The sequence below is a fragment of the Macrotis lagotis genome, chromosome 4 (assembly GCF_037893015.1).
Source record: "Macrotis lagotis isolate mMagLag1 chromosome 4, bilby.v1.9.chrom.fasta, whole genome shotgun sequence".
Classification (NCBI taxonomy): domain Eukaryota; kingdom Metazoa; phylum Chordata; class Mammalia; order Peramelemorphia; family Peramelidae; genus Macrotis; species Macrotis lagotis.
This window is the reverse complement of record NC_133661.1, coordinates 81,758,154-81,785,027: the sequence shown is the minus strand read 5'-3', so window position 1 is coordinate 81,785,027 and position 26,874 is coordinate 81,758,154. Positions and strand designations below refer to the sequence as shown.

Sequence of the window (26,874 nt, the reverse complement as noted above, 5' to 3'; positions counted from 1 at the left end):
CTAAAAAAAAGTAACCTCAGACAATATAAAATACCTAGGAGTCTATTTGCCAAGGTAGACTCAGAAACTTTTTGAAAACAATGATAAAACACTTCTCACACAAATTAAATCAGATTTAGATAACTGGGCAAACATCAACTGCTCATGGATAGGTAGAGCTAATATAATAAAAATGACAATTCTACCAAAACTAAACTACCTGTTTAGTGCCCTGCAAATCAAAATTCCAAAAATTTACTTTGATGAATTAGAAAAATTTGTAAGTAAATTAATATGGAGAAAGAAAAAGTCAAGAATTTTCAGGGATTTAATAAAAAATATTGTAAAAGAAGGTGGCTTAGCCCTACCTGTTCTAAAATTATATTATAAAGCATCAGTCATCAAAATTGTCTGGTATTGGCTAAGAAACAGAGTGGTGAACCAGTGGAATAGACTAGGTGCAATAGCAGGAAATGATTATAGTAATCTGCTGTTTGATAAACTCAAAGAGTCCAGCTTATTGGGATAAAAACTCTCTCTTTGATAAAAACTGCTGGGAAAATTGGAAGTTAGTATGGAAGAAACTTAGATTAGACCAACACCTCATACCCTATACAAAGATAAGATCCAAAAGGATACAGGATTTAGACATTAAAAACAATACTATAAGCAAACTAGAAGATCAAGGACTAGTTTACCTGTCAGATCTATGGAAAGAGAAGCAGTTTATGACTAAGGAAGAGATGGAGAACATCACTAAAAACAAACTAGATGATTTCTATTACATTAAATTAAAAAGCTTTTGCACAGACAAAACCACTGTAACCAAGATCAAAAGAAATGCAGTAAACTGGGAAACAATCTTTACAACTAATGTTTCTGACAAAGTACTCATTTCTAAAATATACAGAGAAATGAGTCAAATTAAAAAAAAAACATTCCCCATTGACAAATGGTCAAAGGATAGGCAAAGGCAATTTACAGATGAGGAGATCAAAGCAATCTATAGTCATATGAAAAATTGCTCTAAATCATTACTTATTATAGAAATGCAAATTAAAGCTTCTCTGAGGTACCACCTCACACCTCTCAGACTGGCCAACATGACCAGAAAGGATAATGATCATTGTTGGAAGGGTTGTGGGAAATCTGGGACATTATTACATTGTTAGTTAGAGCTGTGAACTCATCCAACCTTTCTGGAGAGAAATTTGGAACTATGCCCCTAAAGGGCAATAAAAATGTGCAAACCCTTTGATCCAGCAATACCACTACTGGGTCTATACCCTGAAGAGATGATTAAAAAGGGTAGAAACATCACTTGTACAAAAGTATTCATAGAAGCCCTGTTTGTGGTGGCAAAGAATTGGAAATCAAGTAAATGTCCTTCAGTTGGGGAATGGCTTAGCAAACTGTGGTATATGTATTTCATGGAACACTATTGTACTATTAGAAACCACGAGGGATGGGAATTCAGGGAAGCCTGGAGGGATTTGAATGAACTGATGCTGAGTGAGATGAGCAGAACCAGAAAAACACTGTACACTCTAACAGCAATATGGGGGTGATGTTCAACCTTGACTCACTCATTCCATCAGTGCAACAATCAGGGACAATTTGAGGCTCTGTGTAATGGAGAATACCATCTGTATCCAGAGAAACAACTGTGGAGTTTGAACAAAGACCAAGGACTATTACCTTTAATTTAGGAAAAAAAAACACCTGATATCTTATTGTCTGATCTTTCTATCTCTTATACTTTATGTTTCTTCCTTAAGGATATGATTTCTCTCTCATCACACTCAATTTGGAACAATGTATACCATGGAAACAATGTAAAGACTGACAAATTGCCTTCTGTGGGGGGTGAGGGGAGGGAAGTGAGATCAGGGGAAAAATTGTAAAACTCAAAATAAATAAAATCTTTATAATAAAAAAATAAAAGAGGCTGCTAGAAAAGTCTACACTTTAAAGGAAAGGAAGAAATTTCCTCCAATTGGATTAACAGCATCTGGAAATATTTAAATAATTACAATAAGACTCCAAGTGATTTGTCAAAGGAGAAAAAGAGTTCTATTTCCCCATCATCCAATCAGATAAATGGACTGCAGTGTGGGTGTGTGTGTGAAGGGAGTTTTAATCAGCTTCCTCTAAATACAAAACCTGGCTGTAGCAATTATACCATAGTAAGAAATCACTGCCATCAGTCAACTGTTAAAAGCATTCACTTAATTGGGAGACTAACCTTTCCAGAATTCAAGTCATCATATGGATCAGGGAATCCAGTGTATTCTCTTGGACTTCCATAAAGATTTAGATAACAAGGTCCAAATGTTGGTACGAAGCCCACTTCTGTTTCTCCTGTTTTCCCTAAGAAGCAAACATCACCATTAGACCATAAGCACTGAAATTTCTAATCTATTAGGTTTTGTCAGAAGTTAGTTGTTAGTTGATGATGTGAGCATATTTTATTTCACAGGTGCATTAGTGACATTAATGCAGATGTTATGCACTTAGGATAATAATAGTAATTTCCTCTTCTGTTAACTCTCAAAGAATAAATGAAACAATTGCCTGTGTTTGCCAATCTTGTGTTTGCTAATCCTGTGATCCATGAATATCATTTAAATGAGAGAATATAGGCTTTCAAATTGTTCTTTATAATATCTGTACCAATTTATAAATTATTTTCATATATCATTAACATTAAATTATTTATATTTGGTGAGGAAATTTAGTAAGTTAAACATTCATCTTATTTTGTCTAAGAAATATTATTCAGCCTTAAGCAGATACTTAATGATAAACTGTTAGTTACAATTATGTAAAAATTATTTGTCTAGGGTTAATCAATTTACATAGTAACCCACTCTCTTAATTTACAATGTTTTGTCTATGAGTAGGAAAAAATCCTTTTAAATCATCATAATTGTCACCATCTGTTACAGTCTTTTCTGGTTATCAGACAAATCTCATGGTTTTATTAGCTAAAGAGTAAGGGGGAAATGAGAACATGGCTACTGACCTCAAATCCTTAAGGGCTGCCGTGTAGAACAAGGAATAGATTTATTTTCTATCTAGAACAATAACTGGAAGTGCAGGAAGATAGAATCTGACTCATTTTCAAAAGGTTCAAAAATGGAATGGGCTTCCTAAGGAGGTACTGAATTTCCCAACCCTGGGATGTTCAAGCAGATACTAGATGATTACTTATGCTAACAGAGATATTGTTGAGGGAATTGTTAACTGTATGAGAAGTTTGATGAGCTCTGAAGTCTTTTCATGAAGATTCTGTGATTTCATATCTTAAAATAAAGTAAATAAATTAGTGCACAATACTCTCCACACAAAACTAATAGGTCAGCAATAAGAGGATACAGACAGAAAGATAGCTTCATGGCTAGAGGGCTAAGCTTCTCATCAGCAGTATCTGGATTGACCCTCAGACTCTACAACTGAACTATGCAATCATAGCTGAGTGGTAGAGGTAGGATTCTACATTGAGAAAATCATAAATCTTTCAGGAGTTTGAGAACTACATAGACCATTTCACTCCTCAGCAAACTCATAAATGTGTAGGGTTTTTGTGGGTAGAAGTAGAGAGCAGAGATTCTCAAGCCCATTGATGAAAATTCTCATGTCTTTCTGGAGACAGAAAAAGAGGAGAAACAAAAAACTTATAGGAGTGACCAAAAATGATGAGAAGCAGCATTTTGTGTTGGCCAGAATGCCCAGCTATTTAGTTATTGGGACACTTAGATCTAAGTTTTCCCAGAGAATGATTTTCATCTCTCTCCCCCCCCCCACACACACAATTTATACAAGGGAAAGGAAGAAGCAATGGAAGACAAAAATAAGAGTAAATGCTGAAAATGAAAAAAGGAGTAGGACTATCACTACTGCATCTATCAGCTACCAAGACATAGATGACTTAATGTCCTTGGCAGCATATGAGGAGGCATGGAGAATTTGCTGATTAAGTATCTAACAGAATTTTATTTTCTTTCCCTATTTTACAATAAATAAAAACAAATAATGACATGGAAGCTGTTAGGTGATACAGTGCATAGAGTGCCAGGCCTGGAGTCATTTTCCTGAGCTCATATCTGGCCTCAGACACTTACTAGTTATGTGATCCTGGACAAGTCACTTAGCCCTGCTTGCCTCAGTTCTTTATCTGTAAAATAAGCTGAAGAAGGAAATGATAAACCACTCCAGTATCTTTGTCACGAAAACTCTAAATGGACTCACAAAGAATTGGACCTAACTGAAATAACTGAACACCAACAAGAATGACAATAGGGGCAGAGCTAAGTAGGAGGAAATCCTAAATAAATATAGACACCTTTATCTGCAGGAGACCTTAGAAATCATGTAATGATTAAATAGGAGGAAACCTATTCCCAGAGAGGAAGGTGACTTGTCCTAAGGTCATATAATGAGTTTTACCAGAATCAGGTCTAGAACTGAGGTGACACCACTCATCTCCTATTTATTCTCTATCTCACTTTGCCATTTTCCCTCTTTGTTCATCTGGGGTAAGCCCTGAATCACTCAAATAAATATTTAAACCATTCAGTGTAGATATTTGTCTTTTCTCTTCCCTAGAAATGAACATTCCAGTATCTTTTTAAATGACAGAAAGAAAAGAAAAACTGTTAAGGAATTTTCTGATTTTCCAAATTAGTCACTTGGTTGATGGTCAAGAAATTTCCTCTTATGCTCTTCCTTAAGGCCATTTTCTTTTTATTAGTTCAGTTCTTTTCAGTCAAGCATCTATTGAGCACATTATGTGCTAGGTGTTGGGTTATTTTGTGGGCTTTATGCAAAATGCAGTTCTGAATCAGAGACCAAATCATACCTTCAAAGCATGAGAACTCTGACATCCAAAGAAGCCCCAGCCTTCAAAACAGTCCCTTTGAGAGATTATACATTGAGTCCAAAAATGGTTCTAAGGTTTAAAATATTTGGAAGAAACTCCTCTTTGGGTTTTATTAAGAACTCTTTAGAGCCTTTAACACATTCTCCTGAATGTCTTAGTGATGACTACACTTCACCTTTGGAGGGATGGATTTCTTTTTCCAGGAAAGAGGCAATACTGGTGGATAAGATGGATGATTAAGTCAAATAATATTTTTGGAATAATGCCTTGGCCTCCTAAAGTGGCAACTTCAAAGAAAAACACTCATTTATTAATATGTATTTTATTTTATATTTATTAATATCTATTTTATTTCCAGGATTCCTAATTTCATCATTCTAATTTCATACTCAGATCATTAAGTCAGTTTATCCTCTATAAGTTTAATGGATGGTCTTACAGAATTGATGTGGACAAATTATTCATTACTCTGTGACCAGGTAATGAATTAATTTCTGATGTATTTGCTAAAATATTAGTCATATTACTTTCTCCTTATTTATTACATAGTTGTTTAATACAGTAAGTAATTATTACCCTTCACTACTATAAACATAGACACACAAGAGTAATTATTACCTTCTCTGTGTTAGATAACTTTAAGTCCCCCTTTTTATTAAAAATTTTATTAAAATTATCCCTTTCTGCAGAATTATAGATTCTCTCCCAGAAGAATTCAAATTTTGCTTTATATCCCAGCACAAAGCACAACAATTCACACATATGAGATGCTTAATAAATGTTTTTTTAATTGAAATAAATATTAGACTGGGTTGATAATCTACCTTTTGGATAGAACACTGGGCCTGGAATCAGGAAGATCTAAATTCAATCCATCATTAAATACTAGCTGTGTGACTTGGGATGAGTCACTTAATCTTTGTCTCATTTTTCTCATCTATAAAATGGGGATAATAAAAGCACCTACCTCCTCAGATTCTTGTGACAATCAAATAAGATAATTTTAAAGCTTCTAGCACATAGTGAATACTATATAAATGTTAGTAATTATCATCATCATTATTATTATTAACAACATATAATAGTTGTCTCACCTTGGGAAAGTCACTTAATAATACTTTTTATGCCACAGGGAATTTTCTTTTTTTTCTTTTTTCTTTTTTTTTAGGTTTTTGTAAGGCAAATGGGGTTAAGTGGCTTGCCCAAGGCCACACAGCTAGGTAATTATTAAGTGTCTGTGGCTGGATTTGGACTCAGATACTCCTGACTCCAGGGCCGGTGCTCGATAGAGTACTGTTGTCACCTAGCTAGCCCCTTTCACATCCTTTTTTTAAAATGCGGTGACCAAAACTGGACACAATATTCTATTCATAGTCTGATAAATATAAAATATAAAGGAAGGGTCATATCCCTAACCTTGGCCTTTGCTACTCTTTTTTTAGATTTTTGCAAGGCAATGGGGTTAAGTGGCTTGCCCAAGGCCACACAGCTAGGTAATTAAGTGTCTGAGGCTGGATTTGAACTCAGGTACTCCTGACTCCAGGGCCAGTGCTCTATCTACTGCGCCACCTAGCTGCCCCTTTGCTACTCTTTTTTAATATAACTCAGTATCATATTGGCTTTTCCCCAACAGTCTTACATTGGTGGCTCAATTCATCTCATGGTCCATTAGAACCCTCCTACAATGCATTTCTTGATTCTTTTTAGGTTTTCTGATAGATCTTATTATGACCTTTCTTTATCATATATTTGCACTTCAGAAAATTTTCCCCTCTACGAACCACTTCATATTTGTCCCTAGCAAATTTTAGCTTTTGCTTTTTGGGTCAATTTTTATTCAGTTTGGAAAGGTCATTTTAAATTTTAGTCTATTAAGTTTCAATTGCAAATTTGATGACTTTTCAATGTTTCTATATCAATTGTTTTTGTTATTCAGTCATTTTTTAGTTATGTCCAACTCTTCATGACCCCATTTGGAGTTTTCTTGGCAATGATACTGAGTGATTTGCCATTTCCTTCTCCAGTTCATTTTACATATGAGGAAACTGGGGGAAACAGGGTTAAGTGACTTTCCCAGAGTCCTTCAGTTAGTATCTGAGCCCAGATTTGAGCTCAGGAAGATGAGTCTTGCTGACTTTGAATATGGTACTCTATCCATTGTCAGCTAACTGTCCTATATGTCAATTAGGATGACCCAAAATTTCATCCCCATGGGCCATCACTGAGCACAAAGTCATAGAACCCATCACTATCCATCTCTAGACATGGCATCTTTGAAGGCTGAGCACTGGAATTGTGTGTGAGCAAGACAGCTACCAACCAGAGCCTTCTCTCCCTTGTGTTCCTTCCGAGGTAAAAGAGAAGAAATACTATCCTTTTCAATCAAACCTTACTGACTTTCTATCACCACCGGGTAGGGGGGAGGGATGGTAGCAGGAAAATTTGAATTCCCTTTAGTAGACATAGTTGTTTCTAATTAATATTGCTGACCAATTTTTTTTAAACCCTATTAGTAAAACATTTACAACTGAGGGAACTTTAATTAGATTTTCTGCTTTTGATTCACTCAAGCCTGCTTGCATTAAATTATACATTTTTGTACTTTGGTGGTCAAGTATGAAAACAATTTCCATTTTCCAACCAGATGGAAAAATCAATGAAATCAATGCCTTGGACTTAAGTGAAAAAATTTACTTTCAATTCCAGGAAACACTGACCTTGGTATCCATGTCTATGAAGCCAGAAAGCACAAAAAATAATATAGAGATTAAAACAATTAAATACTCTCCTGAAACATTAATCATAGAGCAGGCAAGCAGCATAAGGAGCATCTAGGGTACAGGAAGGAATTGTAGTAAGTCTAATATGGTGTAAGCAAGTTCATTGCTAAGCTCAGCTCTACAAGTCATGCACAAGTAACATGGAGATAATTCCACTGCCAAAACTATTTAGGGAAGGACAAAATGCAAAACCAATATTTTAAAAATGAATGCATTTTGTATGATAAACAATGAAAGATAGTCTGGACAGTGGAAAGCATAAGTCACAAAACATGAAACCTGTATTTGATGCAGCCCAAGCTCCCGAAGGTGAAGGATCTATATTATAAAAATATGACCAGTTAAACAACAAGAGAAACATAGGTATTATGGAACACCAAAGAAGTTAATTCATCATTAAACAGATGGTTTAGCAACACTGAAGTTAACTCAAATTCAGATCCCAAAGAGTATCCTATTCTAGCCCAATTTGGTAAACAGGGTTAAAAAATATTAAGAAATTTTTGTCCCTGTGCTCCAAAAATCCTTCCATAAGATTTTCCACTTTGAACCAGCATCAGACATAGGAACATCTGAAAGAAGTGACTAGTAGAGGCTGGAGGGGATAAGTATAAAATTTTATGTATTATTAAAAATCTTTTGTCCTATTCAAAGTCAATTTTATTTTATTTTTATTTTTTTTATTTTTTAGGTTTTTGCAAGGCAAACGGCGTTAAGTGGCTTGCCCAAGGCCACACAGCTAGGTAATTATCAAAGTCAATTTTAAATGGCTTGTGATAGAAAATACCATCCACATCAAGAATGTAGACCAAAGCATACTATTTTCAATTTTTTAAAGTTTGTTTTATGTTTTATGGTTTTTGCCCTCTCCTGGCTTTTTTCCCCTTTTGTTCTGATTCTTTTTTCATAATATGGCTAAGATGGAAATATGTTAACATATTTATACATATATTATCTATATCAGATTATTCATAGTCAAGGGGAGGGAGAGAGAAAAATATAGAATTCAAAATCTTACAAAAATAAATGTTGAAAACTATCTTTACATGTAATTGAAAAAAATCAAAAAAAGAAAATGCTTGATTGCTTTGAGGTCAGGGACCTAGGATTTGAGACTCTGGTTAGGGTCTCTGACTATTTCTGCACAAAAAGTGTTTCCAGAGAGTAAATTCCTCCTACTAATGCTCATTAGTAACTATTCTGAAGCTTTAGAAAGTTCTCTGCAGCCACTATAGATGCAGTGATTTGTTGAGGGTCATAGAGCTGGGATATACCAAGGGTAGAACTTGAACCTGTCTTTTCTTTCTCTGTGGCTGGATCTCTACCTAATGGCACACTGGCTTTCATTTCAATGACCCTATAATATCTGAGACCCTAAACATATTTTTGTAACTCAATAAGGGCTTACCTAGAGTCTTTTTTTTTTGCAGTGTGAAGTGTAAAACAAAGCCTCAGAGTACCTCAAATCTGGGAAAATCTAAGATACCTGTCCTTTTGAAGCAGCTAGGAGATAGGACGGGGAATCAAGAAGACCTGAGTTTGAATTCTGCCATGAACTAAACAAGTGACTTAACGTCTCTTGGCCTGTTTCCTTGTCTATAAAATGTAGCAGCAAATGAAATAGGATTTGTAAAGCACTGTAAATCTTTGTGTGCTTTGTAAATGCTAGTTATTACTGTTGAAAATATCAGTCATATCAAAATAGTAATCAAGACAATAAAGTGAGAGAGGAAACACATAAACCATCTGGGCCATAAAAAAGGCTACAGAAGCATAAAAGGTTTTATAAGATTGTCAACCTTCTCAAGTGACTCCATAATTTAGGGGGGGTATATTTTAGGACATAAGGCTAATAAATAATAGAGGGGGGCCATGATCAATATTGATTTCCACTGCCCTCCTCCAGTCCATCCTTTTTATAGTGCAACTTAGTCACAAGGACACTTAGAAGTGGAGGAATAGAAGATCCCTGTCCCTTTTTTCTTGCTGTGTTAATCTACCTCTGTCCTAGACATTTAATCCTGCAAAAAGAATATTAAAGAATCATGTGTCATTTATGCTTTATAACCTCTCTTATGGAACCCTTATTTCAAAAACCTAGCTTGAAGCCAGGGGTCTAGCAACTAATGTTAATGCTATACACAAAGCTGAGATAAATATATAGCTTATATCATTAGTGGATCCAGGTTTTCTTGTAATATCCTGTCTTTTAATAGAACATTGTTAAAATAAGAAGTAGATGAAACCTCTGTCCCTCAAATCGTTGTCTTATAGTCAGGCTTTCCATGTCTTCATCATGAAGCTGATTTCTGTTAGTTAAAAAGACTCCTCTGTGAGAACCGGTCCATCAAGAGGCATGCATAACAGCGGGTGAGAGAATCGATCCCACAGATGGTCTGAGCTGCTATAATTATGTGTGAATTGCTGCATTACTTAGTCATGATAATAGTGTTGCTTCAGTGATTCACTAGATTGATTATATTTTGTTTTTAAGACTTGATCCCCATTCGTGCTGATCTGTTTCACAATGTTCTAATCTGGGGTCTTTGTATCTTCTTATTTAACATAATCTGGTGACTTACCTTCAACTTCCCCACCTGATGCAGCAATTTTAGAGAGATAAAGAAAGGTTGTTCCTACTACATCATTTTTGGTAAGGCGGTCCCTAAAAGAAAGAAGAGATTAATGCTTTGTCCTGGGCAGATGGAAGCTATTATTGGTAAATCAAGCAATCAATAAGTATTTATGAAGCACTTACTATGTGCCAGGTATTGTGCCACATACTGGTAATACAAAGACAAAAGATGAAATAACAAGAGTTTGTAAATTAATGGCTGCATTTCCTTCCTCTCAAGGAGATGAAACAAATTCATTAAAGTCTTTACACAAATTTTTAAGGTAGAATTTTTATTGGATTCATTTGGTGATATGGGGATTATATGCATTTTTAGGTTGACTCAGTTAGAATAAATACAATAATTCCTTTCCATTTGTCATAAGAGAAGGCACAATCATCCTGAGATGTCTGAATTTCTGAGTGCAGTGTGGTCCTCCAGGAGCTGTCCTCAGAGGTGACATTGAGAGGGACCAAACATGTATATTTCAAGTATATATAGCTTTGAGTGTCTTCCCTGAGTATCCTGGAGAATCAGTAAATATGCCCTATGTACTAATCAGTCATTAGAGTGGCCAGCCATCCCAACACCACACAATTCCTCTTCTCCACCTAGAGATGTTTTTCTGGGAGCTATAAAGAGTCCCACTCATTCATGTAAATTCTTCCTTGGTCTTTGAGGAAGAATCAGACCCAATTTTCATGAGCAAGATGATTATAGACCCCATGCATTGAGCTTTAAACTCAATTCCCTTCTGCACATCAAGGAGTACAACTAGACCAATCTTTGAACTTCCTACAGGGGATATTCTCCTGTAACATCCACTTCCCCTACAGAATTTAAATATTTCTGAATCACATGAATCTGAAGATCAAGTTCGAGGGAACCCCTTAATTAAATGGTGTGATTTCAAGGCCAAGTCTTGGAGGAGCCAAATTTGATCGGAATCAACTTATATTCTTAGGGTTACTTATATCTTTTTTTTTTTAGGTTTTTGCAAGGCAATGGGGTTAAGTGACTTGCCCGAGGCCACACAGCTAGGTAATCATTAAGTATCTGAGGCCAGATTTGAACCCAGGTAACTCCTGACTCCAGGGCCGGTGCTCTATCCACTGTACCAACTAGCCACACCCGGTTATTTATATCTGCAGGTCAAGTTTGGACCAGAAATGCATCTTCTATATTGGTCAAGAGATAGAGTGTGTGTCCTAAACCAACTAGACCAAAGAGACATCACTAGAGGATCCCTGGGTCTCTGGAATTTTTGTAGATGATATTGGATTAATACTAATCGCAATATGTGCATATTGAAATGAAGATTTTTGAATGCCATCTTCCTTTCCACCCATCCCCTACATTCTTCATATCTTCTCCTCCTTTGGCTTCCATGACACAGCACACTCATGGTTCAATTCAACAATTCCATTTAACAAATATTTGCTATGTGCATATGTATCAGACTTAGAAACAGGAAAACAAAAACAAAAACAGAATAATTTTTGTCCTTGAGGAACTTATCTAGGGAACTAGAAACAATTTTCATCTCTATGTAAATAATTTCTAAATCCAAACTGTCCCACAACCAATTTCACCCAGTCCTATATTTCCAACTACCTGCTAGAGATCTCCATTCCCAAATTTTCTATTTCTGTTGACAGTTACATCACCCTCTCAGTTATCCAGGCTTCACACTTCAGAATCATCTCTGGCTCTCCAACAATCTCACATCCAATAATGAGCAAAGTTATGTTACTGTTAATTTTATAATATCCTTTGTATCCACCCCTTCTTTTCTACTTCCATTGTGCCTCTCTGTTCATACCAAGCTCTCATCTCTAGCATTTCTTGTCTAGCCTTTCATAATTTTCTAGAGGGTCTTCTTGCTTTTTGTATAAGCTCACTCCAGTTTATCCTTCATATAGCTGCCATTCTAATCTTATTAAATTACATGGAATTAATCCACTCAAAATCTTCAGTGGACCCCCATTTCCTACCAAGTATAAACTCATTTGACCTTGGTATACAAGACCCTCCACAGCAGCAATTTACTTTCCCAATCTTATGTCATTTAGCAGTATGACTCTACATTCCTTCCTTACTTCCACAAGTTCTATTGCTTTATTGTTATTCTGACCTCTCCTGTCTCCATGTCTTTTCTCAGGCAGTCTGCCAAGCTTATCTGTCGAAATCTCTCCTCTCCTTCAAAGGTTCTCCTCAACTTTCCTCTCTATCTTTAAATCCTCCCTGATTGCCCCAAGACGAAAACAATAGTTTCCTCTTTAAATATTTTTGACCATCACACCTAATCCTTCTCTACATTTACCCCATCGCTTATAGTATCATATGTGTATCTTTCTCTCTCATTAGATTTTATACCCCTTGAAAGCAGACTCTGTGTCATGTTTTTCTTTGGATCTTCAATGTCTCGAACATAGGAAATATTTAATAAATATTTGTTGAATTGAACTGAACTGAACAGAATTAAATTGAATTTTAGTCTTCAGGCATTTCTCTGATCTATTAGGTTCACTATACAATTTTTGTGTACATTGAACCCAACCCACTTCACCAACTATGATACACCCAACTGTCAAAGTTCCAGAAGGGCATAGAAAGTGTGCCTTTCCAAACATAAATGAATGATAGGCCGGGGAAATAAAATAATCAACTGTACCCATTGGCAGTAAATACAACTTCTAGCAAAGGTGCTTTGTTATATTACTTCCACTTGGGCAGCATCTCATTGTTGTCTCAATTAGTTGTCTGTCTAGTTGTGTAATCAAGACTGACCTCCTTTTGGTTAAATTCCCATGAGACAATTGGTTTGTTATAATAGGGAGACCTGGACTAACCAGTCTCTTTGCAGCAAAGTCCAAAACCACAGGCAGAGAAAAGATTCCACCCCGCCCCCACTCCAACACATTTCTATTGCTATGTTGGTATTGTTATATTCACAAAGCTGGAAAGGAAAAGTAAGGCAAACTTTGCCAAGTAATAAGAGAACAAGACCTTGTAATGGTTATTTCCCCTTTTTTTGGGGGGGGGTAAAGGGGAAGGAGAGGTTCCTGCTGAAGAAAGAGTTTCTTTTGATTGCACAAATGTTTAGGGAGGGTAGCTAGGTGGTGCAGTGGATAGAGCACTGGCCCCGGAGTCAGGAGTACCTGGGTTCAAATCTGACCTCAGATACTTAATAATTACCTAGCTGTGTTTCCTTGGGCAAGCCACTTAACCCCGTTGCCTTGCAAAAAAAAAAATCTAAAAAAACAAAACAAAGCCAAAACAAATGGTTAGGGAGCTCCTGGTGAAGAAATTCCTCTCAATGCAAATCAATATAGGATCTCAGAGAGATGTCTAAAGGCAAAGCAAAATTAAGTGACTTGTCTCAGTAAATGTGGCAAAGGAAGATCTTGAATCAGTCTACTTGACTCAGAACCCAGCTTTGTATTCATTACATTAGATTGCTCCCCTCCCCCTTTCTCTCCCTTCTCTTCTTGTATTTATTGCTTTGATTATGTACAAAGTATTGTCTCTAGGCCCTGGGACCAAAAATATAAAAACTATTTTAAATGATAAAGCCCAAAGAATATTTTTTGTACCGAGATAAATATTAATCAATCTGTAAATACCTACTTGGAGACTATTATATGTCAGAAATTGTGCCAGATGAGGGACACATAAAAACAAAAAATTAAATAGTTCCTGACCTCATGAAGCTTGCATTCTGGAGTATAGAGGGGGTGGATGAAAGGAAATGACTAGACTAGGTGTGATGGGGGCCAAAAAGATCCAGACAAAGTCCTCTGGTAAAATTTGAGAAGGACAGGGACAGCTCCAGTTGAAATTGGTTTTTTAAATTGAATTAGAAACCAATCAGATGTTTTAACTCACCAGTCATACACTGTTAACTTTATTTTTTCACACACTGAAGGAAACTATTAAAAAGAAGAAAAGAAATTGTCATTTCTAAAATTAGGAAACAACTGCTAAACTCATTATTTTTACATTAAAAGAAAATCTTCTCAAACAGATGAAATACTCAACCTTGATTTGAAGATTGACAATTTGATTCCACTCTGGATTTGCATTTTTCTCTATTATGTCTGTGGAAACCTGAAAAAAAAAATCACCAGAATGAAGCAACATAAATCCTAGCTTATAATTTCCATGATATGCCTTCACTATCTGGCACCATCATTTTGGGGGTTTAGTTCCACTGAACTCCAGTAACATAATATGTTCAGGGATGGTCCTTCATTTGCAAATTATATAGTATGTAACTGAGAATTTTATCAGATATGATGAATAGTCTATTTTGGTTCATATCATTGTTCTATGCCAAGTATTTCTTGGGTCTGATGCTTGATAGATTTTTTTTATACCATCAGAATCATAAGCAATATTAAAAAACCAAGTCAAGACAAAACAACATACAAAGTTAGGTTTTAAACTGTCCAAAGTTGTTAGCAAAAATAAGAATTCTCTTAGGTAGCAAGTCTTTAAAACAGGGAGTAGGAACTGGACCCATGATTTCATCAGCTTAGGAACCTTCCTGTGAAGAAACTCTCTCTACTAATTCAGGCCTGCATCTTCTCTGCCATTTGTAGACTAGAGATCTGTCTAGGATACTGAGAGGTCAAGGGCATTGACCAGGGTCAACACAGTAGTATATGTCAAAGGCATGGGACTTCATCCAGGTAGATCCTCCTGGTTTCAGTGTTCTAGGCTCTACACCACAGTCTACTTATTTAAAATGTATCATTATGCTTTGGCAGGATCTTATTATTCTTGGCATATTTGAAATGATTACATTTCTCCTATGGTAGAGGTTCCTATTAAGGGAGGATTTCTTCTGATTGCATTGAAGCCCTATGCCCACTGGGACTGGTGTGAAAATCTGGGGTGAGGAGTTTGAAAGTTCAAATCCTGAGCAAGGCAAGGTAAAGGATTATCTTGAGCCTAAACCATTTTTCAACTGAGAAATGAACCATAAGGGCATAAACTTTTTAAATTTACCAAAGATCAGAATGTTCTCTCTTCCTGGGGCCAGTTTATCAGTGAATCTGTCTAATGTATAACTATCAGTTTTAGGTAGCAGATATAGTTTAAAACATTTATTCCTATAAGCTTTCTTATTTAGGTTATTTCCATACATACCTTTTTTCCAGCAAAACACACTTCTACAAATGGATCCACTAAGTTTTTCTTGTCTACATTGCCTCCAAATATTTCCTTGACAGTCTGTGAGAAGGCATCATCCACTAGAAATGAAAATATAGACAGGATATAGAAACTTTGATCTTAAAAGTATAGAAATTAAAAATTAATATTCCTTGAATAAATGGAGAAAGTTCCATTAGAAATAGCAAGAGATGGGAATGTATAGAAGGTACTGGTAAATGTTTAACATCTGATTCTCCAGGGGGGGAAATATAGACTGGATATATTTTAAGTTTAATTTGCATTATTAACATTTTCTCCATCACTTTCTTAAGTCTAGAGACAATCAACAAAACAATAAATACTCATCCTAATTTGTTAAGTTTGCCACTTTCTGAGGTGTAAATGCTCACACTGAAAATTTAATTATCTTCTCAAGATCTGGATAGAGTGGGTTCCAGCATGCTTCTGATTCTAATGGTTATTTTTAGCCTTAATCAAGAGAGTCTGTATCATAGGGATTCCTTGGGAAAATCAAGGAAAATTACAGGTATCAATTGGAAAAAAAAAGATAAGGTCAACTGTTGGAAATGTCCCAGACTAATGATTTATTAAATATTGAAAATGTGAGACAGAAATACCTCAATCAATTCACCCATAATCCTTGGACTTATACTAGTCATGTTTCTAGAAAAAGTATGGTGCAAGTAAGACTTCTAATTTTTATTACAAAGTAAAGGCAGGCAGTAACATTTTAGTTTGGTTTGGTGGCCAACTTTCTGTAGAAGAGGACGTGAGATGATGGAGATCCTCTCAGCAGTTCAGAGATCAAGAACAACCCTGAGAGACCTGCTTTGGTTATCCACCTTGAAAGAAAAAAAACTAAGGAATCTGAATGCATAATTAAGTTCACTTTTTAAAAACTTTTCTGTTTTTTTCTTCCATTCTTATGGTTTGTTCTTTCCCCTTAGTTCTAATTCCTCTTTCACAACATGTAAATATGTTAAAACACAAATATACATGTAAAACTTTCACTGCCATGGAAAGGGGGGAGGGAAGGTGGTAGAAAAATGTGGGACTCATAAATTTGGAAATGGATGAATGTTGAAAAATTACCATTTGCCTGTAATTGAAAATAAAATTTCAATTAAAAAGAAAGAATAAAGTGATTTCTCTATGAAATTGAACTATTTAGTTATGAGTCTGATTCTGATGCCTCATTGTGACATGGAGGCATCCCTGAATTCTGGAAGACTATACCAGTTGATTACATCTGCCATAATAAAAAGACTTTGAATCCCCTCCAGAAATTAGTCTGCTCTCTGAAGATCACCTTAAGCTAAGTAAGAGGTTCATTCCTTCTAAGCTTACCCTTTGGGGAATTTTTTTGACCCCAACAACCCCTGAAACTTAAAAATAAATATAAAATGGTACTCAAAAACTCTTGTGATCCCCTTCAACAGAATCCAAAGGAAATATTTAAATATGAAAAATAAATAAGAATGTGGGAAAAGCTAAGAATCACACAAATTTTAAAGAATCTATATACATTAATAATGCCATTTGAAGTTGCATGTGGGGTCCTTCTCCAATGACTAAATGAACATACTCCTAGGGTAACTGCAAGCTTGTCTGTATTTGAATTTTATTGGAGGAGTTGATTATGCTGAAGGCTCATCTTTCTTCAGCATTCACTAGATTGTTAAATGCTTTCTTCATAAAAAGTTTGAGAAGGTAGGTACCATTTCCTCCATTTTTAGATGAGAAAATAGATTTAGAAAATAGATTTAGAAATTCATGATTTGACCACTGCCAAATGGTTAGTAAGGACTACCAGGACTGTAAGCCGGAGCTGACTGAATTCATCAATCTTCTCATTCTCCCTCACTGCCTTATTGGAATCCTTCTTGCTTTCCCTTCCCCACATTTTTTCAAAAAAGAAACTGACTGCAAAGGTAAAATGACTTGCTCAAAGTCCTACAGTTAGTTAGAAGGGCTAGAATGAAAAACTGTGATTTATCTGTAAAACATGTCCCTTTTTTTTTAAACACAACTAATGCTTCATTATACAGATTACTGCCCTACAATCTCAATGGCAATATTTAATGATTACTTACTCTGAGGAATATCCTCAGCTCTATAAATTTTCAGGACGAAAGTGACCCACCGCAGGGCAATCCCAGCAGGAAGTAACAAATTACTCTCCACATCATCATTATCATTATCTCGATTTCTCTTCTCTGTCTGTAGGGGAAACAGATTTACAAATTATGCAGAATTATCCAGAATTTTATATGTAAAGAAAACATTACCTTTGGCGAAATAAATGATGCCATTATAATTAACCAAACAAACATTAAGTTCCTACCATGGGCAAGGTACCTACTATGTATGTGTAGAAATTATAAGGCTAAAAATACAAAACCAACTCTGAAAATTTTCATGATGAAATCCTAGGTTACAGTTTCCATTTCCATTTCTTATCTTCAAATTTGCCCCCTCACATCTATACTTTCCAGGTGTGGGGTCCTTCAAACATTATGGGATCATTGCTTTTGAGATCTGGACCTGGAAGGGACCCAGAGACTGTCTAATTCAACTCCATTTTAAAGAAGGAACTAAGATACAGAGAATGATTTGAACAAGGGTAGCAAGAGGCAGAAACAGGATTTGAACCCAGGTCCTCTCACTCCAATCCAATGTCCTTTCTACTGTGCCATCAGTAGATAATTCCTCCAGTCATCAGAAAATATTTTGTGCTTTTGTAGTGATTTGTAATGAGGACCAATCTAGTGATGTATGTGGGTTCTCTGCATTCCATAAAATGTTACCTTGCAGCTAGGTGCCTTCCTATCCACTATGTAGAGGACTACTTATTACTTTTATTTGTTAACTATTTCCCAGTTATACTTTAAGCTGGTTTGAGTCACACTCAGGAGCATTGCTGAATCCTAGGTGTCCCCAGATGGAGTATCAAGTCCCCCTAATTGTTATGGTCCTGATAATCCTTGAAAATACTAAGGATCCTTTAGGCTTAGGGTTTCAGAGAGATGAGACAGAGGCCAGGCACACTCCACTATTACTGCTCTGAGCAACATAATTTCTCAATAATCCCATCGATTCAGTGTTCTCAGACCCCACCATAATGACATTAAACTAGTATTACAGTCAACCAAATTCTAAGATTGTTCTTAGGAATTTGAAGTAATCTCTCAGACCTCATTGAACATGATTTCTCTAAAGCTTTTGACACTTAGCCAATCCCTTCTTTGGGACTCTCTCTCCTTCCTTGGCTACTGTTTGACAGTCTTTCCTCAGCCTCCCTAAAAGGGTCATCATCATCATAATCTAGTCCCATTAGGTATAGGTATCTGCCAAAGGCCAATCCTTTCCCATTTGCTCTCTCTCCGCTGGTGATCTCATCAATTACTCATGTGTTCAATCATCATCTGGATGCAGAGGAGTTCAAAATCCCACCCTAAGTTCTGTGCTGAATATTACTTCTGCATCAACAGCTAACTGCCTGCTTAACTTCTTCACTTGGATGTCCTCCCCAAAGATATCCTCGAACTCAACATTTTCAAAACCATGCATATTCCTCCAGCTTCCTTATTTTAAACAATCATTGTCTTAGCCACCCAAGGTCACATCCTTGGAAGCATCCTTGACCCTTCACCTTCTCTTATCCTACATATCCTATCAGTTACCAAGTCATCCTACTTTTGCATTCATTACCTTTGTTTTATGTAAAAATTCATATATATATATTATATATATACATATGTGTGTGAATTGGTATGCAAATTGTCTCAGCATCTTTTGCCTGCACTATTGCAAGAACTTGCTAATTCATTTCCCTGAATGCAATCTCTTCCCTCTCTAATCCACTTCCCATCAGCCAATAAATTACTATTCTTAAAACAGATCTGACTATGTCCATACTCACTCCCTTCAAAAATCTTTATGACATAAAATTTATTGCTGGGATAAAATACAAAGTCCTCAGCCTGGAGGCTTCTTACAATGTGGCTCCCACTTGTTTTTCCAATATTATTTTGTATTTTTCTCCCTTAATATTTTTTCTTAGTGTTCTAGAATATACACTCACCATATTCTATTGCTCTTCTCCAAGTTGTCTCCTAGATCTGGAAGGCACTCACTTTTCACCTCCATCTTTTGAAATCTCTAGCTTTCTTTTGAGCCCTATTCAAATACTGTCTCCTTCACGGGCCTTTTTCTGATTAATAGTCTCATGGTTAATACCTTCTTCATTTTGAAATTGCTTCATACCATATCATGTTTCCTTCTCTAGGGAAGAAGTGTGTTGTATCCCTTAAGTAGTTTGTAAGTTTATTGAGGTTAGGGGGCTGGTTTTTTGTCTTTTTATGTTCATTGCCTAGTACTATATGTGGATTATAGTAGGTACTTAGCAAATGTTGATTGAATTGGATTGCTAGGAACCACAATGTCATAAAACCCAAGGATGACTTTTCATAGAGCCAATTAACAACTTTGGGCAGGAAAATGTATCTACAGAGCAAAGAAATGGATGAGAATGGCAAAAAACTGGGTGATATGGGGAAGCATGGTATATGCTATAGTCTTTAGCGCTTGGTTCAAATCCTACCAAATCGCTAGGTAACTCTAGGGAAGTCATTATCTTCTCTGGACCTCAGATGCTCATCTATAACATAAAGGGGATAGAGTGGAAGACCTTTAATTCCTTCTAGGTCTAAAGGATCAAGGATCCTGCCTATTGCAGCTCTCTTTCCTCAGCTCCAGAGCATCAATCTTACTGACATGGCAATAACTATCAAATAAGAGTTATCCTAAGTCCTGATTCACTCCTTAGTTTACAATCATCTTCACTTATGGAAAATGAGAAAAGTAGAAATTTTCTTCAAAAACACTCACTGGGGGCTCATCTCCCGTTCCAAGGACAAACATGCTGACTTTCATGTACCCTTTAGCACCAGAACTTGTATCTTCAGGGTCATTTAGAAGAAGCCATTTTCTCATGACAGCATGACCTAAAAAACAAGAGCAGGTGAAATGGATTCCCCTTTGGATCTAGAAATTATAGAAATGTTGGTAGGTCTGAAATTTAAGACTGTTAGGGGAAAAAATAAGCATTTAAGGGAATTTTCTTTTTATCCCAGAAAAACTCATCTCTTCCTCAGTTGTTTGCCATTATTGAAATGCCAAATCTCCCTGGCCTTAAACAAGGGCCTGCAGAAATGCCAGCATACTCCTTTGTTTCCTTTTCAGGTTTGAGTCTTATAAAAAAACTCCCAGAGGTGTCTGGCCTAACTGCTCTTGTAAATTTGTCAAAGTAAGGTCAAAATAAGTAATAGTAAGGTTCAAATAAGTTAGTCATTAATGAAATTCTGCTCACATATGTTGAGAAATTCTTGAGTTTTTCCAGTAGTGCATAACCATTCAAATTCTACATATTTGTTTATCTGACTTAAGACTCCCTTTCTTCTTTTGCTTTTTAGGCCCTTAGCAAAGATAACTTTCCTGAGGGAGAAGGAGGGATCCAGGATTCAATATAATGAAAACATTGCTTACCAGGTTCATCATAAATGTAACCAACGTCAATCTGAAAAAAAAAGGTTTTAAACATTTTTAAATGATATTGAAATTAATTTAAATAAACTTGTTCCCCTTCTTATGTTTAATCAGAGAATCCAGGAAGTAATAAAGGAGGCAGGGGCTGTTCATCTTCCTATCCCATATAGAAATCTCCTTTATATCATCCTTGAGAAATGGCAATCCAGCCTCTCTTAAATATATCCAGTGACAGAGAATGAATTACCTAATGACATAGTGTTTTACATTTGGAATAGTTTGAAATATATCATCAAACTATTTGTCTTGAATTTTAGATATTCAGAAAAGTACTGTACTCCTGCCATTGTTCTCTGGTTTAGTTTACCTATTCTGTGTCACCTGCCCAACCTCCACTGGAAGGTTGATAATAATTATTGTCATGGAAAGATGTTATTAAAAAAGATATTAGAAGCATTTCAGTGACAGATTAAGAAACAATCCTCATAAATGTCCATTCCACAGCTTTAATACACAAAGGAGCAACAGAGGTAATAAGTCTTGTGAAATTTAACAAAAAGGTAAAACAAGGCAATTCTCTATGCAAGATAATATTTATTAGCAGGACATGCTGCCTGTCAATAAATGGGTCAACGGTTACCTCCATTTGTGCCAAAGATCCCAAGTAAAAGAAAAGTTCCCCCTACATTGGTGTTGGAGGGTAAAGAGCAACAAACAGAACAGGGTAGGTAATTTAGTATGATTGAGAACAAAGTAATTGCTAGCAGAGCTGAGGTGAAAGGAAGGGGGCTAGGAACATCTTCCCTCCTAAGAAGTACAGATTCTAGATAACCCAGATATGCTTGAAGGATAGCTTGGGTCTGTAAATACATTAGGCCCAATTCCCATGTGTTCACACACAATCCTCAAGGTAAACTAAATTCCTTCAGGCAAGAACAGAGCAGTAATTGGCAAGAGATGAATTTCTGAAATTAATCTCTTACAGACCAAATAGAATCTGAACAAAATTCAGAGGATGAGAACTAATGCAATTACAGAACAAAAATCAATTAATTGTAAATAGGACCAATAAATAAATAAATGCTATAGGGTCAATCTTAATCTTCTCACCTGTACAGTAGGAATATATCTTGTTTCTGAAGCCTTCTCTAAGTTCCATATTTCACTACCAACCAAGACATAGGATTGCAGAGTCTCTGCTAATATCCCTCCCCTGGTACCATTACATCTTGCCTTTAGAGAATGTCATGATGCCAAGGTAGAATGCCTTTGAGACTCATTAAGAGGAGCAAACTGAGATGGAGCAAAGAATTAGGTCCTCCTTTGGGAATCTATGCAGCATTGAAGTGAGTTGAAAGTATTCTACTGGGACCCACCTTAAATTCCCCCATCAGACAATCTGCTCTCAAAGAATGGGAATCATAAACCTGAAAGAGAGAAAAATGCCCAAAGTTACAAATTTTGTTTGACATTGACTTATCCATGGCCTGTTAATGCCTTGGTTTTTTTCTTACCCGAATACTTATTGTCTCATCAAACAATTCTTGTGGAGTCATGTGGACATTGTAGAAAAATAACTGTCAAGACAAAAAAATAAAGGAAAAAAATTACACTCTATAGTAAGATAAAATTAGAGGGAAAAGCTAAATAATTAATTGAGTCATGTATTTAATCACATGAAGTTGTCCATTTGGGACAGATAGACACTCAGCTTTTTAAGACTATTAATTGCAGAAAAGGTGTCAAAACTAGGAGTTCCCTATCTCAATTTGAAATCACAGCCCTAGTCTCTATCCATCCTCAATCCTAGATATTAATGGTGAAATGAGTTAATATGAGTTGACATTCACATAGCATTTTAAACTTTGCAACGTATATCATATATATTATCTCATTTAGGTTTCATAGACTGTGAAACAGAAATTACAGATAGTATCATCTCCATTCCACAGATAAATAAATTGGGACTTAGAGAGATTTTCTCCTGGTCACCCAGCTAGGATCTTTCAGAGGCAGGACTCAAATCCAGGTTCTCCTGACTATCAGGATAGTTTTTGTTTTTGTTTTTGTTTTTGTTTTTGTTTTTGTTTTTGTGCCTTCTCTTCTCTTCTCTTCTCTTCTCTTCTCTTCTCTTCTCTTCTCTTCTCTTCTCTTCTCTTCTCTTCTCTTCTCTTCTCTTCTCTTCTCTTCTTTCTCTTCTCTTCTTTTCCTCTTCTCTCTCCCCCCTCTCCCCTCCTGTTTCTTCCCCACCTCCTCTCTTCTTTTCTTTTTTTTTTTAGGCCAGTCTTTTATCTATTTTATCTATTTTATCACACTGCTTCAATTACAAACAGTAAAGGGGGCATATAAATGTGCTATGTAAATCAGAGGAAGGATATGAAACTTCCTGACTTCAAATCTGACACTCTTATCTATTCTGTCACACAAGTAAAAAGAGTTTAAAATTTTGCTGTTGTTCAATCGTTTTCAACTCTTCACAACACCATTTGGTGTTTTCTTTGCAAAGAAACCAAAGTGGTTTGCCATATCCTTCTCTAGTTCACTTTTTTTAGATGATTTCAAAGAAATCAAGGCAAACAGGATTAAATGATTTGCCCAGGGTCACACAGCTAGTAAAAGTATCTGAGACCAGACTTGAACTCAGGGAAGACAAGTCTTCCTGATTCAAGAACTGACACTCTATCCACAGTGCCACCTAGCTTCCTTAAGTAGAGGATGGTAGTTGTTTAATTCAAACCATCAAACCACTGGATATTTTAGGCAAATTGGATGACTGAGACTTGGTATGTAGAAAATATAATCAATTTCTTCTGCAAAAATTTATATTTTGTGTCTGCTTATTCTAGAAATTTAAAAAGTCCCTAAAACCAATTCTTGTCATTGGCTGGATGATCTCAATGCCTGAAAAGAACTATTCCCTTTTTGTACCATACAAGCCTGGCGAGGTTGGTACTTTCAGTACTGGTTCATAAATTATTTAATGTTTATTAGCTATTTTGAGGGACCTAGTAGGTAACATAGGAGATAGGACACTGGATCTGGAATCAGGAAAACCTGATTGTCTGCCTCAGTTTCTAAACTCTACAATGAAGAAAATAACAGCACAAACTTCACAGAGTTGCTGTGAGAATCAAATGAAATAATATTTGTAAAATGCTTTGCCAACTTTAAAGCAAAATTATTATTACTAGTATAATCTAAAATTAAACTCCAAAAATGTAATTGTTCCTTTTGCATTTTTAATTATTTCAATACTAATAATTAGTTACCTAGGATAAAGTAAATAAGTGATTTATTGAGACTAAGAATCTATTAATAAAGCTCATTTCTAAAATTCCAATTCTAATTAAATCTGCTCCAGTCTCTAGAATTTTCAGGAATGCGAAAATTCCTCTTAAGATATTGCTAAAGTCTTAAAAATTTAGAGAAGTCAGTCCATTTTAATCAAGTCTGGATTATAAATATATTGATATATGTTTTTATTAAGACCTTAAATGATCTGGCCTGTTCAAAGTTATTCCCCATCATTCCTCAATATAAATCTGTACCAAGTTCAAGATGGCATAAATGACATCCAAATTAGCAAAATTCCCTCTCCCAATATACAACTTCACTTATGGTATTGCAACTTCCTGCAAAGTCCTCCCAATCCCCTTTAATTTATGATTAATTGTATTCTCTACACTGTTTACACAAAAGCTAAAGTCTTTTCTTTTCCATGAAACCGAGATGATACCTGCTCAATTTGATCCTTCTTTCTCTTTTGACCTTTTGCCTTTATTGTCTATTGCCCAATTAGTGCCTTATAATGTAATGTATTGTTCCTAAAATACACTGCATAACTTGAAGTGTAAGCATCACTTTAAAAAAAGCAAGTATTACATGATTGTCTGAGATATTAAGAAGTTCAATTACTGGTCCCCTGTGGCCAGAATCACTTTTTTAAACAGCACTTGAACCCAAGTTGTCCAGATTCCCAAACCAGTTTTCTATCTTCTTCATCACAATATATCTTTTATAAACCTACATAAATGTGAATGATTATTTAGCTATCAACTGCTTACTTCATCATAAAATGGATTGTTCCCTCGTTTGATTCTTGTTCGATGTGTCTGACCACAGATATGAACTTTGACCACTGGTTTGATATTATTTCCACTCAATTGGCGTCCTTCTATCACTCTAACACGAATCTAGGAAAAAGAAGGAGGAGGAGAAAGAGAAAGAAAGGAAGAAGAAAAGAGAAAGAGAAAGAAAGAAAGATGTTTTCAATTATATCAGGTCACATGGTGAGAAAGGATTTTACTTAAATTTTTTAAAGACTCCAAATTTTCTGACCTGTAAGACCATGCCCAGTATACATCATGACATATGATGTCAATTTGAGAGCAGCATTCCATAATACACAGAAAAGCATAGACCTCCGAGTGTCTATTACCTGGAAGTCTTGTGGCTTATTGGAAAGCATTCTCCGGGTGCTTTTTCCTTTGGAAATCCTCCGGGCCAACTGGGCTTCAGAAATATTTGCAGTTGGAGCCCTTGGGGAAATGGCTTTGAATGTAGTGTCATCATCTCCTGTGTCTTCTTCTTCTTCTTCTAATATATGAAAAAGTCACATGGTTAAGAGAAGAAATGGCTTGGTTTGTAATAATGGGTAAAAGAACTCCTGATGATTCTGCCAAGTCTCCAACTTTTTCTGTGTTCCTAGGAACAGAGGTGCACTTGTAAATGAGGGATGGAGTTAGATGAAAATTCATTACTTTGGGATGCTGACACTTAATAAATATTTTATCAAAGGCAAGGTCTTAATATCCTCAAGGAAGTGTCATGAAGCCAGTGTGGAAGATAAATACAGTGCGGTCTACATGCAAATAGGCTCTGCCAGGACCTTTATCCTGAGACAAATCATGAGCTTCCTGAAGATTTTTTTGGGAATCTGAGAACATTAACATATAGAAAGGTACAATTAGAGTTGATTTTCTTTTGGAAGTTCAATTTGAATTTCTCTTCCTTTACCCTTCTGCTTGTTTTCCATTGATCCCTTCAGCACTCTACTTGCAGAATGGTTAGGACGTGAAGAGAAAGAGAACAGAGAGACAGATCTCATCATTCTTTGAACCTCTTGACTTCCTCATCTTGAATGCTAGGCTTCTCATAATGGTTTTTTGCTTGCCATATATAACTACTGACTCAAATTAAGCTTGCAATCCCCCAGATTGCTTTCAAAACTACTAACTGTACCTCTCAAATCTTGTACTAGCTAAGTTAATATTTTACACTTGGTGCAAGATTTTAGGTTCATTCCTATTGAATTTTATTTGATCATAGATAGAACTATCAGTGTTCTAGTCTGAAAAGATATTTTTTGGATCCCCTGATTCTGTCATCCAGCTTTTTATCAGAGGTAGCGTACATGTCTACCATTTTCTACTTACTATGTTACACTATCTCTCAGTTACAGATGAGGATAGAATAGTTCTGTCATTTCATTGCTGAAACTTAAATTCTTAGAGTGTGGCAGGTCATTTCATTGCTGAAACTTAAATTCTTAGAGTGTGGCAGGAACCAGATTAAAATCTTTAACAAAATAAATAAAAATACAATAGAATCTAGGTATTATTAATATGTGACCTTTTAAGTCAAAATGCAGTTCACAGGGATTTTTTTTTTTCATTAGTGGCCCAATTTCTATTAGTTGGACATCCTTGACTGAGAGTTAAGTGATTTGCCCAGGGTCACACAACCAGTGTATATCAGAGATCTAGCTTGAACCCAGGTCTTTCTGACTCTACTGCCAGCTCTATTTTCCAGGCTGTGCTGTCTCTTCTGCACCTATCAATTGCAGAAAGTTGTTAACATAGGATTTGAAGGTTACAAAGCATTATTTATA

At 35.8% G+C, this 26,874-nt stretch overlaps 1 protein-coding gene across 2 annotated transcripts in view; it reads right to left on the bottom strand.

Annotated features, from left to right (window-relative positions):
* Positions 1-26,874, bottom strand: part of MYOF (myoferlin) — a 157,902-nt gene that overhangs the window by 72,766 nt on the left and 58,262 nt on the right. The window contains exons 6-18 of one of the 2 annotated variants that reach the window (XM_074233352.1): positions 25,423-25,580; positions 25,049-25,177; positions 22,499-22,561; positions 22,361-22,411; positions 20,985-21,015; positions 20,328-20,443; positions 17,531-17,657; positions 15,411-15,514; positions 14,298-14,366; positions 14,145-14,188; positions 10,224-10,306; positions 7,921-7,959; positions 2,225-2,349 (exon numbers count right to left, since the gene is read on the bottom strand). In XM_074233352.1, the coding sequence (XP_074089453.1) occupies positions 2,225-2,349; positions 7,921-7,959; positions 10,224-10,306; positions 14,145-14,188; positions 14,298-14,366; positions 15,411-15,514; positions 17,531-17,657; positions 20,328-20,443; positions 20,985-21,015; positions 22,361-22,411; positions 22,499-22,561; positions 25,049-25,177; positions 25,423-25,580 (1,139 nt within the window). The remainder of the gene's footprint in view (positions 1-2,224; positions 2,350-7,920; positions 7,960-10,223; positions 10,307-14,144; positions 14,189-14,297; positions 14,367-15,410; positions 15,515-17,530; positions 17,658-20,327; positions 20,444-20,984; positions 21,016-22,360; positions 22,412-22,498; positions 22,562-25,048; positions 25,178-25,422; positions 25,581-26,874) is intronic. The other variant, XM_074233353.1, reaches the window with a different exon arrangement.